General features: G+C 47.1%; 1 protein-coding gene and 2 pseudogenes across 1 annotated transcript; all 3 read left to right on the forward strand.

Annotated features, from left to right (window-relative positions):
• Positions 1–2,653: 2,653 nt before the first annotated feature.
• Positions 2,654–3,462, forward strand: LOC123172560 (heat stress transcription factor C-2a-like; annotated as a pseudogene).
• Positions 3,463–6,722: 3,260 nt separating this feature from the next.
• LOC123172567 (putative receptor-like protein kinase At4g00960) lies at positions 6,723–14,121 on the forward strand. The gene is made up of 7 exons (XM_044589515.1): positions 6,723–6,903; positions 7,137–7,223; positions 12,374–12,524; positions 12,604–12,862; positions 12,956–13,184; positions 13,273–13,423; positions 13,584–14,121. The coding sequence occupies exons 2-7, from the start codon at positions 7,165–7,167 to the stop codon at positions 13,971–13,973; spliced, it is 1,239 nt and encodes a 412-aa protein (XP_044445450.1). The 5' UTR covers positions 6,723–6,903; positions 7,137–7,164; the 3' UTR covers positions 13,974–14,121.
• LOC123172559 (probable indole-3-pyruvate monooxygenase YUCCA5) lies at positions 14,066–15,407 on the forward strand (annotated as a pseudogene).
• Positions 15,408–16,429: the final 1,022 nt, after the last annotated feature.

Consider the following 16,429-nt stretch of genomic DNA (forward strand, 5'->3'; position numbering starts at 1 on the left):
TTTTGTTGAATAATAAATAAAGATGACTGTATGCATCGATTGATGCAGAGAGGACGGGGGTCTTAACCTTCTTTTTCCAAAAAAAAATATCGACACTTCCAAGCACAACAATTTACACGCATTTCCAAGCCGTCTCGGTTTGCTTCTCTGCAGACCACGATGTAAGTTCGATATCTCCGCTTCTTTTCGCCCGAAACTTCTAAACTATGGCTTGGCACTTTTCTGCAAGATTTCTTATCCTAGTAGCTGCTCTGTTTTGTGCGCGCGGTACTACCAAGAGATCAGTTTTTTTCTATATATATCAACACTTCGAATTTATATCTTTGCGGAAAAGGTGCTGCATTTTTGTGTTCGATCGGAACCACCGCTCGTTCTTTGATCGGCACCTCCGAGCAGATTATTTCCCGAACACTGCCCTGGCCGTTCAAGCTTTGTAATAACCATTAATCACGTTTCTTAACAATGGTTTGCTGATGTCGGTTCTCATAACAATATATACTACCTAGCCTTATAAAAACGTCTTGTATTCTGAGATTGAAGGAAACGTGTGGCTATGTCCTCAAGCAAGCAAGTGAAAACTTCACCAATGCATATGACCACGCGTGTTGCTGGATGTCATCCCGGCCGCCAGCAGAAGTTGACAATACCTGAGACCTGACCCGTAGCCATACATGGCCGGCCGGGTCGCACGTCGGTGTCATGCATTCTGCACTCAGGCGAGAAGGCCGAATCAGTAATGTTGGAACAATCGGGAAAGAGATTGAACTGCTCCTTTTTATGTTATTATTGGACTACCAAAAGAAGCAACACGTACGTACACCGGCCCTTGTCCGCACGTAAAATCGTTTGTTTTAGTTGCTAAAATCAATACAAAGTTGAGTCATTTGTTTTGAAACGGGGAGAGTAAAAGGAGGCCAGCCAGTGCAAGCGGCAAGTCAAGATAACGACGACTAAAGAAACAAATCAGTTGACGATGTGTTTGGTTACCTGCATTGTTTTTTGCCCATTTGCATACTTGTTTTAGTTGGGTTTGGTTGAGCATATGCGGGCAAAAACCTACATTTGTATGTTGATTGGTTGTCTACATATACTTTCGTCACTGCATCGTAACGATGCTTCTATGCATCGCGTTTGGTTGCTCACATTGTATGTGGTCAGATGAGTGCATGTTGTTTGGTTGCTTACACGGGATATGCTTAAAACTTAACAGCTGCCCATAAGACACAGTGCCATGGCGATTGTGATAAACGATGACGAGGACACAAGCAACTAGTTTGCCGTGCCGCCATCCCGAAGCACAACAGCAACAACAACTCGCGGGGGCTCCCGCCTGCAGTAGTAGCTCGGCTGCCTCCGTCCCGGAGAGCAGCAACAACAACTCGAGGGGGCTCCCGAGCAGCAGCTGCCTGGCAACCTCCATCCGGAGCGCGAGCAGCAGCAGGCAGCAGCCCGACCCAGCGGGGGCGCTTGTAAATCGATGAACTGGTCGATGCGGGGGCCCTCGACCAGCGGCTGGTGGCCCGGCAACAATGGGGAATTGGCAAGGGAGGCGGTGAGGCACTGGGTCAGACCGGAGTTGGCGGCAGCAGAGAAGGATCTGGCTGAAATTGGCAGCAGCAGCAGCAGAGAAGGGACTCGCCTCTACGGTTGACGAAACCACGAATCAATCGCCTAAATGGAACCGTGACATCGATGTGTCATCGTATAGACTTTATGTCGAATCGAAGTACCGTTGTGTAGATCAGAAGGGATGAAGAAAGGGGATTAGGGAGGATTTTAGTGGAGGTAGGAGAAGAAACCAGGTACAGAGCTCGCATCCCTCCTGTATTCCCTCATGCAACAAGACCCACCGCATGCGCTAAAGTTGGCTCAACCCAGCCTGGCTGGCTGGAAACGACCGATTCGACCGTTACTAGCGGGCGGGGAGTGCTTTAAGTTTCGTGCGGGCCAACATTTGTATGCGATCCAGGCAACCAAACGGGCCAAATTCATCCCATGCGGGCCTGGCTGATCCTAATGCAGGCAACCAAACGCATCACAACTGTTGCATTATCGGAAGGAGGAGTGTCGGGTATGTGGTGACTCCATCAATCTCAAGACTTGTTGGTTCATAAAAAAAAGATAACCACCGTTCATAAAACATCCACATCTATAAAAGTGAGTGTACGGGTGTGTATGCAAGCATCCACATCTATACTTATAATGTGTTTCTAAAACATACTCCTTCCGTTTAAAAAAAATGAAGGTAACCACCGTCTCTTGGAGCACATTAACTAATGTCCTGGTGATGAGCTGCGAGGATCCCATTGGTCGATAGAGAAGGTAGGTAGGCGATCTGAGAGCTGGCCGGTTCAAAATATTTTAGTAGTACCTATTATAGTACATCAATAAGATGGTGCTAATGTGGTGCAAGAGATCAAAGTTGGCATAGTTTAGCCGGCGTATCTTTGGTCACCCTAGACGGAAGAGCCACGTACGTACGTGGCACGCCGTGCCTGTCCCCGGTTCCTCACGCACCAGAGGATACGCCACAAGCACAGGATCGCCCCGTCCCGCCCATCTGCCCATCCGAAAGGCCACTGATGCAATCGTCCAACCCGTATATAGTTCCACATCATGTCAGCATCACACACAGGAGGAGAAGCGAGTGACGATGATGTTTGGCGGCAATGGCGACGCCGTGGAGAGCGGCGGCGGCGGCTTGGCCGTGGCGCCGTTCATGGCCAAGACGTACGGGATGGTGGACGACCCGGCGACGGACGGCGCCGTTGCGTGGGGGGAGCACCGACAACAGCTTCGTCGTCGCCGACGTCCCCGCCTTGTCGCGCGCGCTCCTCCCCGCGCGCTTCGGCCACGCCAAGTTCGCCAGCTTCGTCCGCCAGCTCAACGCCTACGGCTTCCGCAAGGTCCACCCGGACCGGTGGGAGTTCGCCCACGCCTCCTTTACTTCCTCCTGCGCCACGTCGTCCGCCGCCGGAGCCACAAGCTCAAGGACGACGGCGAAGAGGACGACGGAGGCAGAGGCACGACGACACTGCTGGTCATGGATCCAGAGGTTGTCTGGCTGAAGCAGGAGTAGAGGGCCACGGAGGAGCGCCTGGCGGCCATGCGGCGCCGGGTGCAGGAGACCGAGCGCCGGCCCAGGCTGATGCTCGCCTTCCTCCTCAAGGTCGCCGGAGATCCCGACGCGCTGCGCCGCCTCGTAGGCGACTTCCACGGCGGCCCGCAAGATGGCGCGGGGGCCAAGTGGCCGCGGCTGCTTCTCGACGACGGGGAGGTCGTCCAGCTGGCGTCGGGCGACAAGACGATGTCGTCCGTCGATGGCGTGGGGTCGACGCGCTGTTGCATAACATGATCAACATGCAGGAGGAGGTCTTCGTGCCGGAACCCAGCGTGGACTTCACTGGGTTCTACGCCGGAGCCGACGGGTTCCGCGACGTGCAGGTGGACGGCGGCTACTGAGTGTTGGTTCGGCCGGTGTCTCTGCGCTAGAGTACATAGCAAAAGATACCACATTACAGGCTAGGTCAATAAAAAACTATACCACTTTTGTTGATATTTCAAAAAGCTATCATTTTTTGGTTCCCTGTTCCAAAAAAAAAAGTCGCTGAATGGTCAGTTTTTAAGCGCGCTTACGACAAGTAGGGCCCGCCCCTCAGAGTTTTGTCGGCCAGGTGCTAACGGCATGCGGGCTGACGGCCGTTAGGGCTCACCCATTATGACCAGGGTCAAACAGACGCAGACGGCTCACGCTGTTTCCCCCTCCCCCTCTCGCTAACTCACGCGCTCTCCCTCTGCTGCGTAGACCTAGGCAATGGCGGCAGCGGTGGAAAAATTAGACGACGCCGGCCAATCGACGGGGGGAGGTGGAACGGGAGATGGTGGCAGAGAATACTCAGAAGTGGACAACTGGCTGAGAGCAGCGGTAGCTTCGCAATGTAGCCGCCGGCACCGCAGCGGACACCTTCGGCGACGCCATAGGCTACACCGCCATCGCCGGAGAACCAGCAGTTCTCCCTGGAGTACAGAGCGGCGCGGAGTCTTGCTCGGGCTGTGGCGACAGATCCGGCCAACTCCGACCGCTGGGCCTCGGCATTTGGAGGTGTTGAGTAAGTATTTTCTTCTCTCCCAAACCCTTGTTTAATTCATTAGTGGTAGGTTAGTACACAGTTTAGGAAATCATTAGTTAGGTTTGACCAAACCCTAGGTTAATGCAACAGTGATTCATCTAAGTTAGTTAGTTGGATGCAGTAGTGATGCAAAACTGAGGCAGTAGTAGGATTTTGCACCTAGGTTAGTTATTGAGATAGTTGTTGGATGCAGTAGTGATGCAGCATTGAGGCAGTAGTGATTCAGAAAAGCATGGTGGAATCAAAGAAGAGGATTTGTATTGAATTTTGTAGTCAGTGGGCATGACCGAATTTTGTAGCAAAAGACACTTCTTCAGTTATGTTTATAAATTGTGTACAAGTTACAACTTGTTTTGAATTAACACATTATGTAATGCAGTCTGGATGATGACATTTGAGAGGTGAGGCTACATTTTCAGGGGAGAGATAACATGGAAAGAAGGTTCTCTGTTTCAGACATCACTTTTCTCAACTTGATAGCACTGACCAAAACTGAAAGCTATGGGTCAGATGACTACATGTACTAGGTAAAAAAAGAAGGAATTGGACAGGATAGTTTATTGCTTCTGGACGGTCAAGATGCAATTGAAGAAATGATAGACCACTCTGATTTCACTTTGCTGAATTCATTGTGGCCAAGGCAAATGAAGATAGAGATGTTGAATTTAACATGCTCACAATGCTTATGAAGAATAAGTTTCAATAGGCAGTCCAGCAGAGCTGCAACTTGAACATGGCAGAAGCTCCTGGTGGTGATGATGTAGATGATGTTGCTGAGGATGGAGGTGCTGCTGGTGAGGATGGAAATTTTGGCCGCATGCGGAGGAGGTGCAGCGTCGACGGGAAATGCAGACGCCGGAGCAGCGCGCCAACCCCATCTACGCACTGGACTCTCTCGAATAGGAGTTCTGGTTCGCCCTCGAGCACGAAGAGCAGCGCCAGCGCGGCGTCCAGCACGTGCTGGTTGGCACCCCCGCCGGCCCTCGTCGTGCGCGAGGAGGACCAGGAGGAGGAGACCGCCTACCAGGCGGCGCTGGCGGCCGCCATGCAGACCAGCGTCGACGAGGAGTGGTGCAAGGTGGCGGCGGCGTACCAGATGCGGCTGGCGGAGGCCACTTGAGAGACTGACTGAGGGCACTCAGTTAGCTACAACCAATCTCAAGAAGAAAGGGAAGGGGGGACATCAGGGCTGTTTTTGAGGGTGGTCGAGGAATCACATACCTCTGGTGTAGCCACCGTGGGCGATATTGGATGGCTCGACAAACGTTCTTCTACCTCCTACAAACTTAGCGCTTCTTCCTCCGGCGAACTCAAAGGATACATGATGCTTCTCTAGACCAAGAGTTCCGGGATTTGATGGATTTTCTAATGGAGATTCCGGCCAAGAACACTTCATTCATATAGCAGCGTACTCCAATCCGAGTCGGGACTCAATTGATTTATCTGTTGGAGAAGGACATGGGAGCAAGATGTTTGTTAGAGATTCAAATCAAACACGGGAGCAGGACGATGTCCGCCAGAAAATTCAGAAGCCTACTATGGTGCAGGCCGGAGATGACTGGCGGTGCCGGACAGCTCACAGTGTGGCGCGTGCTCCCGGCCGGCGCTGGTGCACAGCGTACTCACCCTGCCTCCTCTGGCCATGCTCTCCCTCCACCAGTAGCGCGACTGCTGAAGCCCAATCCACTCTGTCATCGCCTCTGCTCCTACCTGATGCAAACACCTCCGCTTACATGGTCGACTGTCTCCCGTCGTCCTCTCCTTCGGCCACCCCTTGAATATCCGACGCCCGTGCCTCCTTGCCGTTCCGTCGTCCTCTGCTGCGGCCGCCACTTCGCTAGCCGACGCCCGTGCCTCTTTGGCTTGGCCTCCTCTGCCTCCTCATGTTGTCCGACAACCAACGCCACTTCTCCACCTCGACGCGTGGCGGAAGTCGTCTCCGCCGCACACGCCCCGGCGAACGTCGTCTCCGCCGCACACGCCCCGGTGAGCGTCGTCCATCCTCCCGCGCGACGCACGACGACCGGACAACCACCACCAGTGCCCCGCCTCGCAGCGCCGTCTCCATTGCACACACCCCGGCGAACGCCCTCCATCCTCTCGGCGTATATTACAAAAAATATATGTGGGACATATCGCAGGACCAGCTCGTCAAGTTTAACGACCATATTGAAGCGATACTCTCAAGTTCTCGTACCTTATTGAAGCAGTTTCTGAGTTTGAAGATGATTATGGACTTCGCAACCAAGTTGAAAGACCATACATGCATTTTACTCCTCTCTCTAGGTGAAGATGGATGAAGCCGCACTGCCCAGATCTCGAGGCACCGACCACGTGATGCAGCAGGCTTAAACTACACGATTAAGTAAACCAAAGCTTAACTGCGCAGCAGCCAATGCGAGTCCACTTGCAAAGACTGAAAGGAAAGCTTTTCAAGGAGGAAAGAGAGAATGAAAAATGCTCGATGGACGTACTCGACCGACCATTTAGTGTTGTTTGAAGCATCTTTGGTTATATTTATCTCTCCAACGCTGGTGACGGACAAAAAGAAAGCCAAGCGCGTGCTGGGGCGTCACGCGTGGGAGCGCAAAAAAGATGCTGCTCCGCGGGCACGGTCACCCGTGCAAGCGTTCTCTCGTTGTTAAGTAGGTATGCTGTACGCTGATGTATCCTCCCCGTTAAGGAGCCATCTAGCTAGCTGCTACTGTAAGCTGTGAGCTTCTTCCTCCTCCCGCTTCAGCCGTCGTCGCCCAGTTGATCTGCTCATCTGCAGGTTAGCACGGTCACCCAGTTGTTTGCTCATCCCTTCTTTTTCTCTAGTCTTGTTATGAGATTAACGACCCCATTTATAGTCTTGTTTTTTTTTTTTTTGCGGGTGCCATTTATAGTCTTGTTAAAGCATATAGTGGCTGTGCTCCTAAATACTAGTCCTATTTGCTATGAGATTAACGACCCTATCTATAGTTACATACTAGCACCAAGTTTTAACATGTTAGTTTGACACAGATCCATCGGGCAGGGCACCTCAACTCCAATGGATTCGCTCCTACCTGGTTTCCCGCCATCAGATGTGCCATCCCACAGGAGGTCGAGGTAAGGGCGCCCTTGCTCTCTCTTCTTTCAGGCGATTTTCACTTTCATGCCATACTTTGGTTGTTGGCAACCACTCTAGAAAGGTCCTCTGTTTTTTGCTTTTTGTTTTTAAGGTTCAAGTAATGAGACATGAAGTTGCCTTTTTCTTCTTGCTTCTCTTTTTGTGGGCAAAACAGAGAGTTTTATTCGTCATGTGCAGGATTACAATGACCTGAAATTCTACGTGAATAAAATCCGGAGGACAATGCAACCAACCCACGGTGCTCACGTCCGTTCCACCATGGTTTCGAGGCAATTTGAACCCTGTTTTGTTTTCAATCAATCTACCTCAGTGCAAAATGCCGCTTCCTTTTAAGGTTCTGAATTTCCTAAAAAGGTGGGTGTACATCTCGCTTCGCGGATGTAGTGAGCTTTAGGCGAACTGCAGATTCTGATCTGGAGCTAAGCGTAGGCTTTCAACAGAAATCATATTCTTACTACAACTTACACAAAATAATTAAGAAGAGAAATAACTACCTAGAATACGATGTTGGAATTTAGGACAGTCAAACCGTATCTAAAAATGAAAAGTTTCACGAATTTTAAAATTTCAATTTTTAAAAAATTTCATTTTTTTGAAAAAGATCATTAATTTTAAAAACGTTTATTAAATTTGGAAAAAAAATCACAAAATTGAGAAAAGTTCATGAATTTAAAAAAACTTGGAAAAGTTCATAATTTGAAAAAAGTTCACAAAATGAAAAATTCCCTAATTTTAGAAAAGGTTCAGAAAAAATTGAATTTTTTCATTTAAAAAAACTATGAATTTGCAAAATGGTTTCAAATTTTAAACAATTTCATGAATTTGAAAGAGAAAAAGAAAATTGAAATAGAAAACAAAAAAATAAGAAAAAGAAAAGCGAGCAAAACCAGTGCTGGAGAAAAACCAAAAAAATCTTAAATGAACTTGGTTTTCTTTTTTTAAGAAAAAAAGAGCAAAAGGGAGACTAAATGGGCCGACCTACTTATGAAACCGTGCAATGTGCGCCACATACCGTTTTGTACTCTAAGCGTCAAATAATATCTAGCGTGAGAAGATGTCACCCAACTGATAGTGGGTCGGGTGGATCGTCCGGACTCCTCTTGTCGCCCCCTCCACTAGGTTTGGTTCTGGGCTAGGGGATTAGAGGTGTCCGCTCGTGTCCATGAGACAATTGAGGGATAACATTGGAGGCATAAAGTGTCCATACTATCCACTTGGAAACATATAAGGGCAACTCAAACGTGAATCACCAAATCATATGGCTTCAAATGTCCGTGAACATATCCAGACGTGTCTGCAATGGTAGGGGGGCATCCAACCGCAAGAACCAAATGCACACCCCTTTCACTGAAAAGAGAGAATAAAACAAAACCAAATCTCTTCCTCTAGTCCAGGTTCACTTTGACAAATGTATCTAGATGAATAACAATTCAACCATACATTTAAATTCTAGAGCACCGCATGTTCAACAAACTTTTTAAATACATCGATCCCAAAAGCAGAAGAACCGGATGTTTGTGCCAAAGACCTCATATTCTCCACTCCTCAAAAGCGGGCTCCATCTCAAGCTTCCTCTCCTCGAGCCGAAACTTCTTCATAGGCACATGTATATCCAGTTGCTATGCCGATTGAGCTTCATTCAACAATGCATCAATGTGAAGGGTTTTCCCTTTGTCGTTTGGACAACGCACAATGATGTGCGTGCTAGCCAATGACGTAATCAACAAGTTGCAACATTGAGAAAAAAATACTAAAATGGCCGACACAAGAGCACTAAAGATGCAAAAACTTACGAGCTCTTCGAGTGATGCGGCCCTTGGTCACCTTTTTTGCACTTGTGCATACCACTGTAACACTTTGTTGATGGCCTTTTGAATGGCGTACCATCATGGAGTAGTGACTTTGCACCACAATCATGGTCACTTCCCGTGCTATAAGACGCGTAGGGTTTTTGCTCATTGAACAGATCCTTAACTCTGACGAACACATTGATGCTATCCATACCAGAGGTACCAATTTCAGAGAATCCGTCATACTCCTTTAGAAGAACAACATAATCCCCGAAAATCCAAGGACCCTCTTCCATTGCCCTTTTCCAGCCACACAAACATTGAAATTGCATTGTAAGAATATTTGGTTCAATTGTTCTGAATTTAACATCTCGAGCCGGTTGCCACTCATAATTCATCGTTTGCATAATGAATTCTGCCTGGAGGGCTTGTTTGTACAAACCCTACCAATCGCAATCCACTACGCAGCAGCCTTGCTACCGAAACGGAGGAACTGAAAAATGAGATTGAAGGGCACCGCGGAGTGCTAAACAACCAGTTGTGAAGTGTTAGAACAATGGATCATGCAAAGAAAGAAGGGCACATTCACGCTACCATAGAGGGTTTGGAAGAGAGGTAGGAAGCGCTGTGGGTGGAGCAGCAAGTGCTCTTTATTCGTCTAGCATCTCGCTAGAATAGAAGAGTCCTTAGACTCTTTTTAGTTTTCTTGCACTTTTTTAGCACGACATATTGGCTACACCTTGTGTTGTTAAGATTTTGCGAGCTGGCTGTAATTCTGAAACTTTGGAATAAAACTTTTTGATTACCCGGATTCCTTTAGTTGGAGCTGAAACTAAGGACAACGACACTACTATACACACGACACTACGTTCACGATTCATGAACAATTGGTAATCTGATGGATGTGTCGCACTTTATTCTGTGAATGGAAGGCTGGATATGAAGCATCGTGCATGCATCGGTTGAAAAGGGTCATCTGCATAGCTGTGTTCTCCGGGCAATTTTCAGGTGATACCATGGTACAACCTACGCACAATTGTAAGACTCTTGGATGACATTGTTGCAAAATGTTCAAGAACTCCCGGGAGCCATCGGATCTGAGATCCAACGGCTCCAAGAAGCCCCTGAAATTATAGCCGAGCCGAGGGAGCATGGGAGAGAAGGGAGAGACAGACGGGGCCCACCCCGCAGTAGTTGCAGCCACTATTCAGCCGGGCACTGCCGACCGCCACTGCCAGAGGGGCAGCCGCCGCCACCCGCCAGATCTGGGTGAGGCCCACCCAGGACACAGACGGACCAACATGGCATGATAGTAGCCGCACGAGAGGCCCCCTCTAGTGAAGCGCGCGCCGCATCCCCTCCGTGCATCTGTCATCGACGAGGGCCGCTAGCGCACGCGCCGCATCCCCTCCGTGCATCCGTTGTCGACGAGGGCCGCCAGCACGCACGCCGCCACACACCCCCTGCGCGCGCGTAGCCACCACAGCCCCACCGTACGCCTGAGCGCATGTGACACCGCCGCCACGCCCCACGTCAACGCCGCATCCGGCATCCCTGACGGCGACCACAACTCGTGCTGTCGATCCCCCGCGAGGAGGAAGAAGGGCCTCACCGCCGCCCCCGGGGACGGCGAGGGAAGAGGATGGGAGAGAGGGGAGGGGGCGGCAAAGCTAGAGTTTCGATTAGTCTTCAACATATTCCTAATTCACAATTTCACCTTGCTTGTCTGGACTATAACCTTGGAATACTTGATCCCTGGAACAAAGTATGGCCTTTCCACTAGTCTTAATCCTAATTCACACAAGTCTGTCTGGAATAACCTTTTTTTTTTGGTGCGGGGACTGGAATATAAACTTGGGATACGTGGGCTTTTCACTAGTCTCAATGCTAATTCACATACACGAGAACATGACAAGGAAGGAAGCAAGGGAAATTACCTCACCTTTCCTATTCAACCACACGCCAAGTCCTAATGTAACAAGCGAGTCAAATATGTCTCATACATATTTGGATTATTTTACATGGCCTTCACTGAAAACATCAATTCAGCATCGCGATAATTTCTCAAAACAAATAAGTTCCCAAATAGCTGAATGGTTATTTAAGTTTGAACTTATACTTGTCTACTCTTTATAATCATGCATACTACAAGGCGGTCACTAACATGTATATGCACAAAGCTTACTAGCTAGTTGTAGCTTTGTGTGATAAAATCAGTTACTAATAATGGTTTGCTTTTTGTACTACTAATGAAACCTTTGTTAATTTCTAATGTTATTAACTCACACCGCAAAATAGCAAAAATCATTCAAGTTTAATCTGTTTCATGTGTTTATTCTATCAATGAGGCATTTGATTTGCCTATTGTATAAGATTACTATCTGTTGGCTTACTTTGATCTTTTTTTCTGTAACTGAAGCATTTTGAGCAATTCTTTGCTCCTTTAGCCAAATTAAACTCCAACAGAAATCCTATGGACAGAAATCCCACAAGCCTTAAGATCTGAATCTTTGTGCTTTTCTAGCATTATAGGGTTTAAAAGGATGCTATATTCAGCACAAAAATAATATTGGAAAGCGTGTTACCTTGATTACTTCGGTTTCAATACTTCTACAATGATAAACAAAATAGGACAACAATATATATATACATATACATAGCTCTTATCGGCCACCCCCATGAGTAGTGATAAATCGGACAATTTTTTGAATAGTGACTTTTCATAAATTTTTGTTTCAAAAATCTTGCCAATCAAAGATGCTCTTGACCTGGTGTAGCTCTCCTGGGCAATTTATCATTTATCGCATGCTTGGGTGGTCGTAATTTTAGATGTGCAGTGTCTAGCTACACCTAGTCTCCAAACTAGTACATGCTCCTATTGGGTTTCGGCCAATTTATCCATGTTCAAGGCATCTGATAGTGAGGGATACTAAGTGCAAACATCATTTATATCATAAATATTGTATATTGTTAAAGCTGTAATGCAAATGCCCATGTTGGGCTAAATTTGATGTTTCTATTACTCTATTGAATTTAAATGGATTAACGAAAAAATATGCCTGATGTGATAAATAGTAATTTATATGGGGCTAAGACGACACACACTAATTTAATTGGGTGTACTCAATCGCAGCAATATAATTGTCTTATTTGATGTCCAATGTGATTACCTGATAAGTCTAGATGCTTTTCTCTTGTTCCTTTTTGACCTTTGATGCTTTTATCTTCTTTTTGACCTGGATGCTTTTTTAGTTTTAGATTAATGTAGGTTTTCCTGAAGTAGTATGTTAAATTGAAAGATAAATGTTCTTACCTTATGCCGAAGTAATTCTTGTTAGATCAATGGGACATCAGAACTTCATGAGTATAGAGTTACAACAAATAGAGGGGATGACCTCGGAGTTCACACTCCAGCTGTTAGACCATATTACAAATCATTTTTCTGAGGAGAGCATAATTGGCCGTGGTGGGTCTGGAGTAGTTTACAAGGTAGTGTATGATTGTACCTACATCTTCTATTATTTGAATGGTATGATCATACTATATATTACAATGAAATTTTCAACAGGGTGAATTGGATAACGGTGAAGAGATTGCTATGAAGAAGCTTCATCAAATGCCTGGGCTTGACGAGAAGCAATTTACGAACGAATTCAACAATCTTATGAGAGCGAAACATAAAAATATTATACGGTTAGTTGGCTACTGCTACTATCTAGGACATGAACGTGTAGAGCACAAAGGAAAATATGTTTTTGCTCATGTGCAAGAAAGACTACTCTGTTATGAATACTTGCAAGGTGGAAATCTCGACCAGCATCTTTTTGGTATGATGGCCCTCTATTTAGACTTTTATTTTGCATGTCATCTAATAATATTACCAGACTAATGTCTTGGTACACTTTCTATTTTCTCTACAGATGAATTATGCGGACTTGACTGGCACACACGGTACAAAATAATAAAAGGTGTATGCGAGGGTTTAAATTTCCTCCATACAGGATCAGAAGATCCTATCTGCCACTTGGATTTAAAACCCGCAAACATACTGCTGGACAAAGATATGACACCAAAAATTGCAGATTTTGGTTTGTCCAGACTCTTTGCTTCCGCACAGACCCATATCACGACACAAATTATAGGAACACTGTAAGCTCCTAGTAAATAGGAAGTTGTGAAGTTGTTTTGATTAACTCACTAACTCTTCTGTTGATGTAATTGTATTTGTACCATGCAGTGGATACATGCCTCCCGAATTCATAGAAAGAGGCAAAATCACACCAAAATTTGACATATTCAGTTTGGGTGTTATAATTATAAAAATAATAGCTGGGCCTGATGGTTACTCCAAATTTGCAGATATGTCTTCTGAAGAATTTGATAAGCTGGTAAGAAAATTTATTCAAGGTATATTTTTTTCATAAATGTTAGGTTGTGTGATGTGCCTCAGGGCATCGCCAAAGCAGACCTGCAAAGCTCCGGTATATATTGTTCGGACCACTTTTGTTGATTTTTATCACGAGTTGGCGTTACTTTTCAATTTTGCAGCTGCACCAAAACTGGGCAAAGAGGTTGCATGAAACGATGCCGTCCGGTACATTGCAGGAAATGAAGACATGCATGGACATTGCATCAAGATGTGTGGAGAGGGATGAAGAGAAAAGGCCATGCATAAGCGAGATTATCCATGAACTGTATAAGATTGACAGTGGCATTATTAACGAACCAAATCAGAATTACAGTGACATTCTGGATAAACAAGACAAGCTTGATGGTCACCTTGTCGATGAAGTGGATAAGATCGGTGGTAACATTGCGGCCAAGATTGAGGCGAACATTATCAATGAACAAGATAAGGTTAGTACTGCCAAAACTTCAACCATGTTCAAGGTAATTTTGGTGACAGCGTTCATATGGGCAATTTCTTTTCACCTATAACATTGCCTTTGTGTCCACGAAGAAACAATTTATAACTTACATGGAGAAAATAAAGCAAATCCTTTGCTATATAGGTCCTCAACTCCTCATCCATGCATGTTAATTGTTATAATAATCTTAACCACCAGTATTATTGTCAATACTCTTCCTATATATGCAGAAATCCTTGGAGAGAATGAGTAGGCTTGTTGTTTCCCCACGTTGCGTGTGGGCATCATCGGCGCTGGCCCGTCAGGGCTCGCTGTTGCGGCCAGCCTCCGCGAGCGCGGCGTGCCATTCGCCGTGCTTGAGCGAGAGGACTGCATCGCCTCGCTGTGGCAGAAGCGCACCTACGACAGTCTCAAGCTCAACCACCCGAAGCAGTTTTGCAACCTCCCACGCATGCCATTCCCGGCTGACTACCCGGAGTACGTCACCCGCCGCCAATTCATTGACTACCTCGAGACATACGCCGCCACGTTCGACATCACGCCGGAATTCAACCACACCGTCCAGTCAGCGCGCTTCGACAAGGTTGGTGGCCTGTGGCGCATTCGGGCACGGGTCGCGGAAACGGAAGATGCCGCCGAGTTTGAGTACATTAGCCGCTGGCTGGTTGTGGCCACCGGCGCCAACGCTGAGCCAGTCGTCCCGGACATCCCGGGCCTAGCTGGTTTCTGCGGCATTCCAGTGACTACAGGTCCGGCATGTCCTACATCGGCAAACGCGTGCTCGTGGTGGGCTGCGGCCAGTCCGGCATGGAGGTGTCCGTCGACCTGTGCAACGGTGGCGTGATCCCGTTCATGGTCGTCCGAAACGTGGTCGGCATCGCCACAATATATCTCACCATGCTGCTCATGCGGTGGCTCCCGCTCTCTCTCGTTGACAAGATCATGGCCTTCCTCGCCTGGCTCTTACTCGGCGACCTCGCCAGGCTTGGCATCCGGACCCCCGCAGTTGATTCGCTCACGTTCAAGAAGACTGATGACAATGGGCGCGCCTGGTGCGCGATCGCGAGGAGGATCAGGTCCGGTGACATTACCGTTGTCCCTAGCGTGGCGCGCTTCACCAAGTCCGGCGCCGAACTGTCCGACGGCAGCGTCGTCGACATCGACGCCGTCATACTGGCCACTGGCTACCGCAGCAATGTGACCCGGTGGTTCCAGGGTATCGAATTATTGGGGAAGGACGGTTGCCCCAAGACCTCGTTCACCGATGGCTGGAATGGTCACTCAGGGCTCTACTCCGTTGGCTTCACCCGACGCGATCTCTTGGGCGCCTCCGCCGACGCCGTGTGTGTCGCGAAGGACCTTGCCGTGTCGTGGAGAGAGAACACGAAACCCAGAAAATCAGTTATTTTTTAGATGACTAGCAAAAATGCCCGTGTATTGCAACGGGTATAAAATAAGCACAAATTGCCTTCCTTCACCATTCTTTAAGTGAGTACTAAATTATCCGCCAACCGATTTTCTAATTTCTCTATTGAAATATGAACTGTAATGAAATTATTATTATCACTTTATTGAAGTAAGTATTATCAGTATTGAAATCAATTTTTTTGGAATAATGAAATATTTACATTATTTTTGATTTACTATAACAAACAATGCACGTACCTTGCAATGGGATATAAATATTCTAGTACGTTAGCGTATGATTATGTGTTTGTGTAAATAAATAATCATCAAATTCTGTCAGTGATTTACCTTATATTATGATCGGAAGTGATTTACCTGTCCATAATATGCGTTTGTGTAAATAAATGTTCAAATTCTGCCCGTGATTTACCTTATATATTTTGATCAGGACTTTGGTAAGTAAATTAAAATGGAATTGGTTTAGAAGGTAAGTGTTAGAGCAACTCTAGCAGACCCCGCATCCCGCCGGCCCGCAAAACTCGTTTGCAGTTCGCGCAAAACCACTTTTGCGGGCCGGCGTGGGCTGACACAGATGCAGACCCCCCAAACGGATCCATAAAAAAGTATATTCGCGGAATATGCTTTTTTACGGGTCGGCTTTGCGGGTTCTGCTCGGGCACCACCGCGAAGATCCGCAAACATAAAAACTGCAAATCTCGCATTTGACATAGGTTTGGCAAACAAGTTCAAATTCAAACCACATAAACAGTTTGCGTGCAAATAAAAGCGAAGTTCATAACACAAAAGAGGGAATGCAAAAGGTTTGCACCCATGTCTGACATCATCTTGGGGGGGTCGATCTTCACTCTGCGCCATGGAATCCACCTCCACCGAATTGAAGTTCATCGGCGCCACCGAATCCACCTCCCTCGCTTGTTCCAACTCCCGCACTGAAATCATCCACATTGCCACCATATGGAGCAGAGAAAACATCACCGGAACTTGAACACGGACCGGCCGAAGCTACCATTCTTCTCTTCAAGATCTCTCTCCTTGCCATATCATGCCATGTTTTGGTGAGGTCGTTCATGTCATTGCGGTTCATTGACATGATCTTGT

This window comes from Triticum aestivum, unplaced genomic scaffold (assembly GCF_018294505.1).
Source record: "Triticum aestivum cultivar Chinese Spring unplaced genomic scaffold, IWGSC CS RefSeq v2.1 scaffold27871, whole genome shotgun sequence".
Lineage (NCBI taxonomy): Eukaryota > Viridiplantae > Streptophyta > Magnoliopsida > Poales > Poaceae > Triticum > Triticum aestivum.

Coding starts and splice junctions, on each gene's coding strand:
- LOC123172567 (XM_044589515.1), top strand. CDS start 7,165: ATGGATTCGCTCCTACCTGGTTTCCCGCCATCAGATGTGCCATCCCAC. Junction 12,525..12,603: donor GGTCTGGAGTAGTTTACAAG/GTAGTGTATGAT, acceptor AATTTTCAACAG/GGTGAATTGGATAACGGTGA. Junction 12,863..12,955: donor TCTCGACCAGCATCTTTTTG/GTATGATGGCCC, acceptor TTTTCTCTACAG/ATGAATTATGCGGACTTGAC.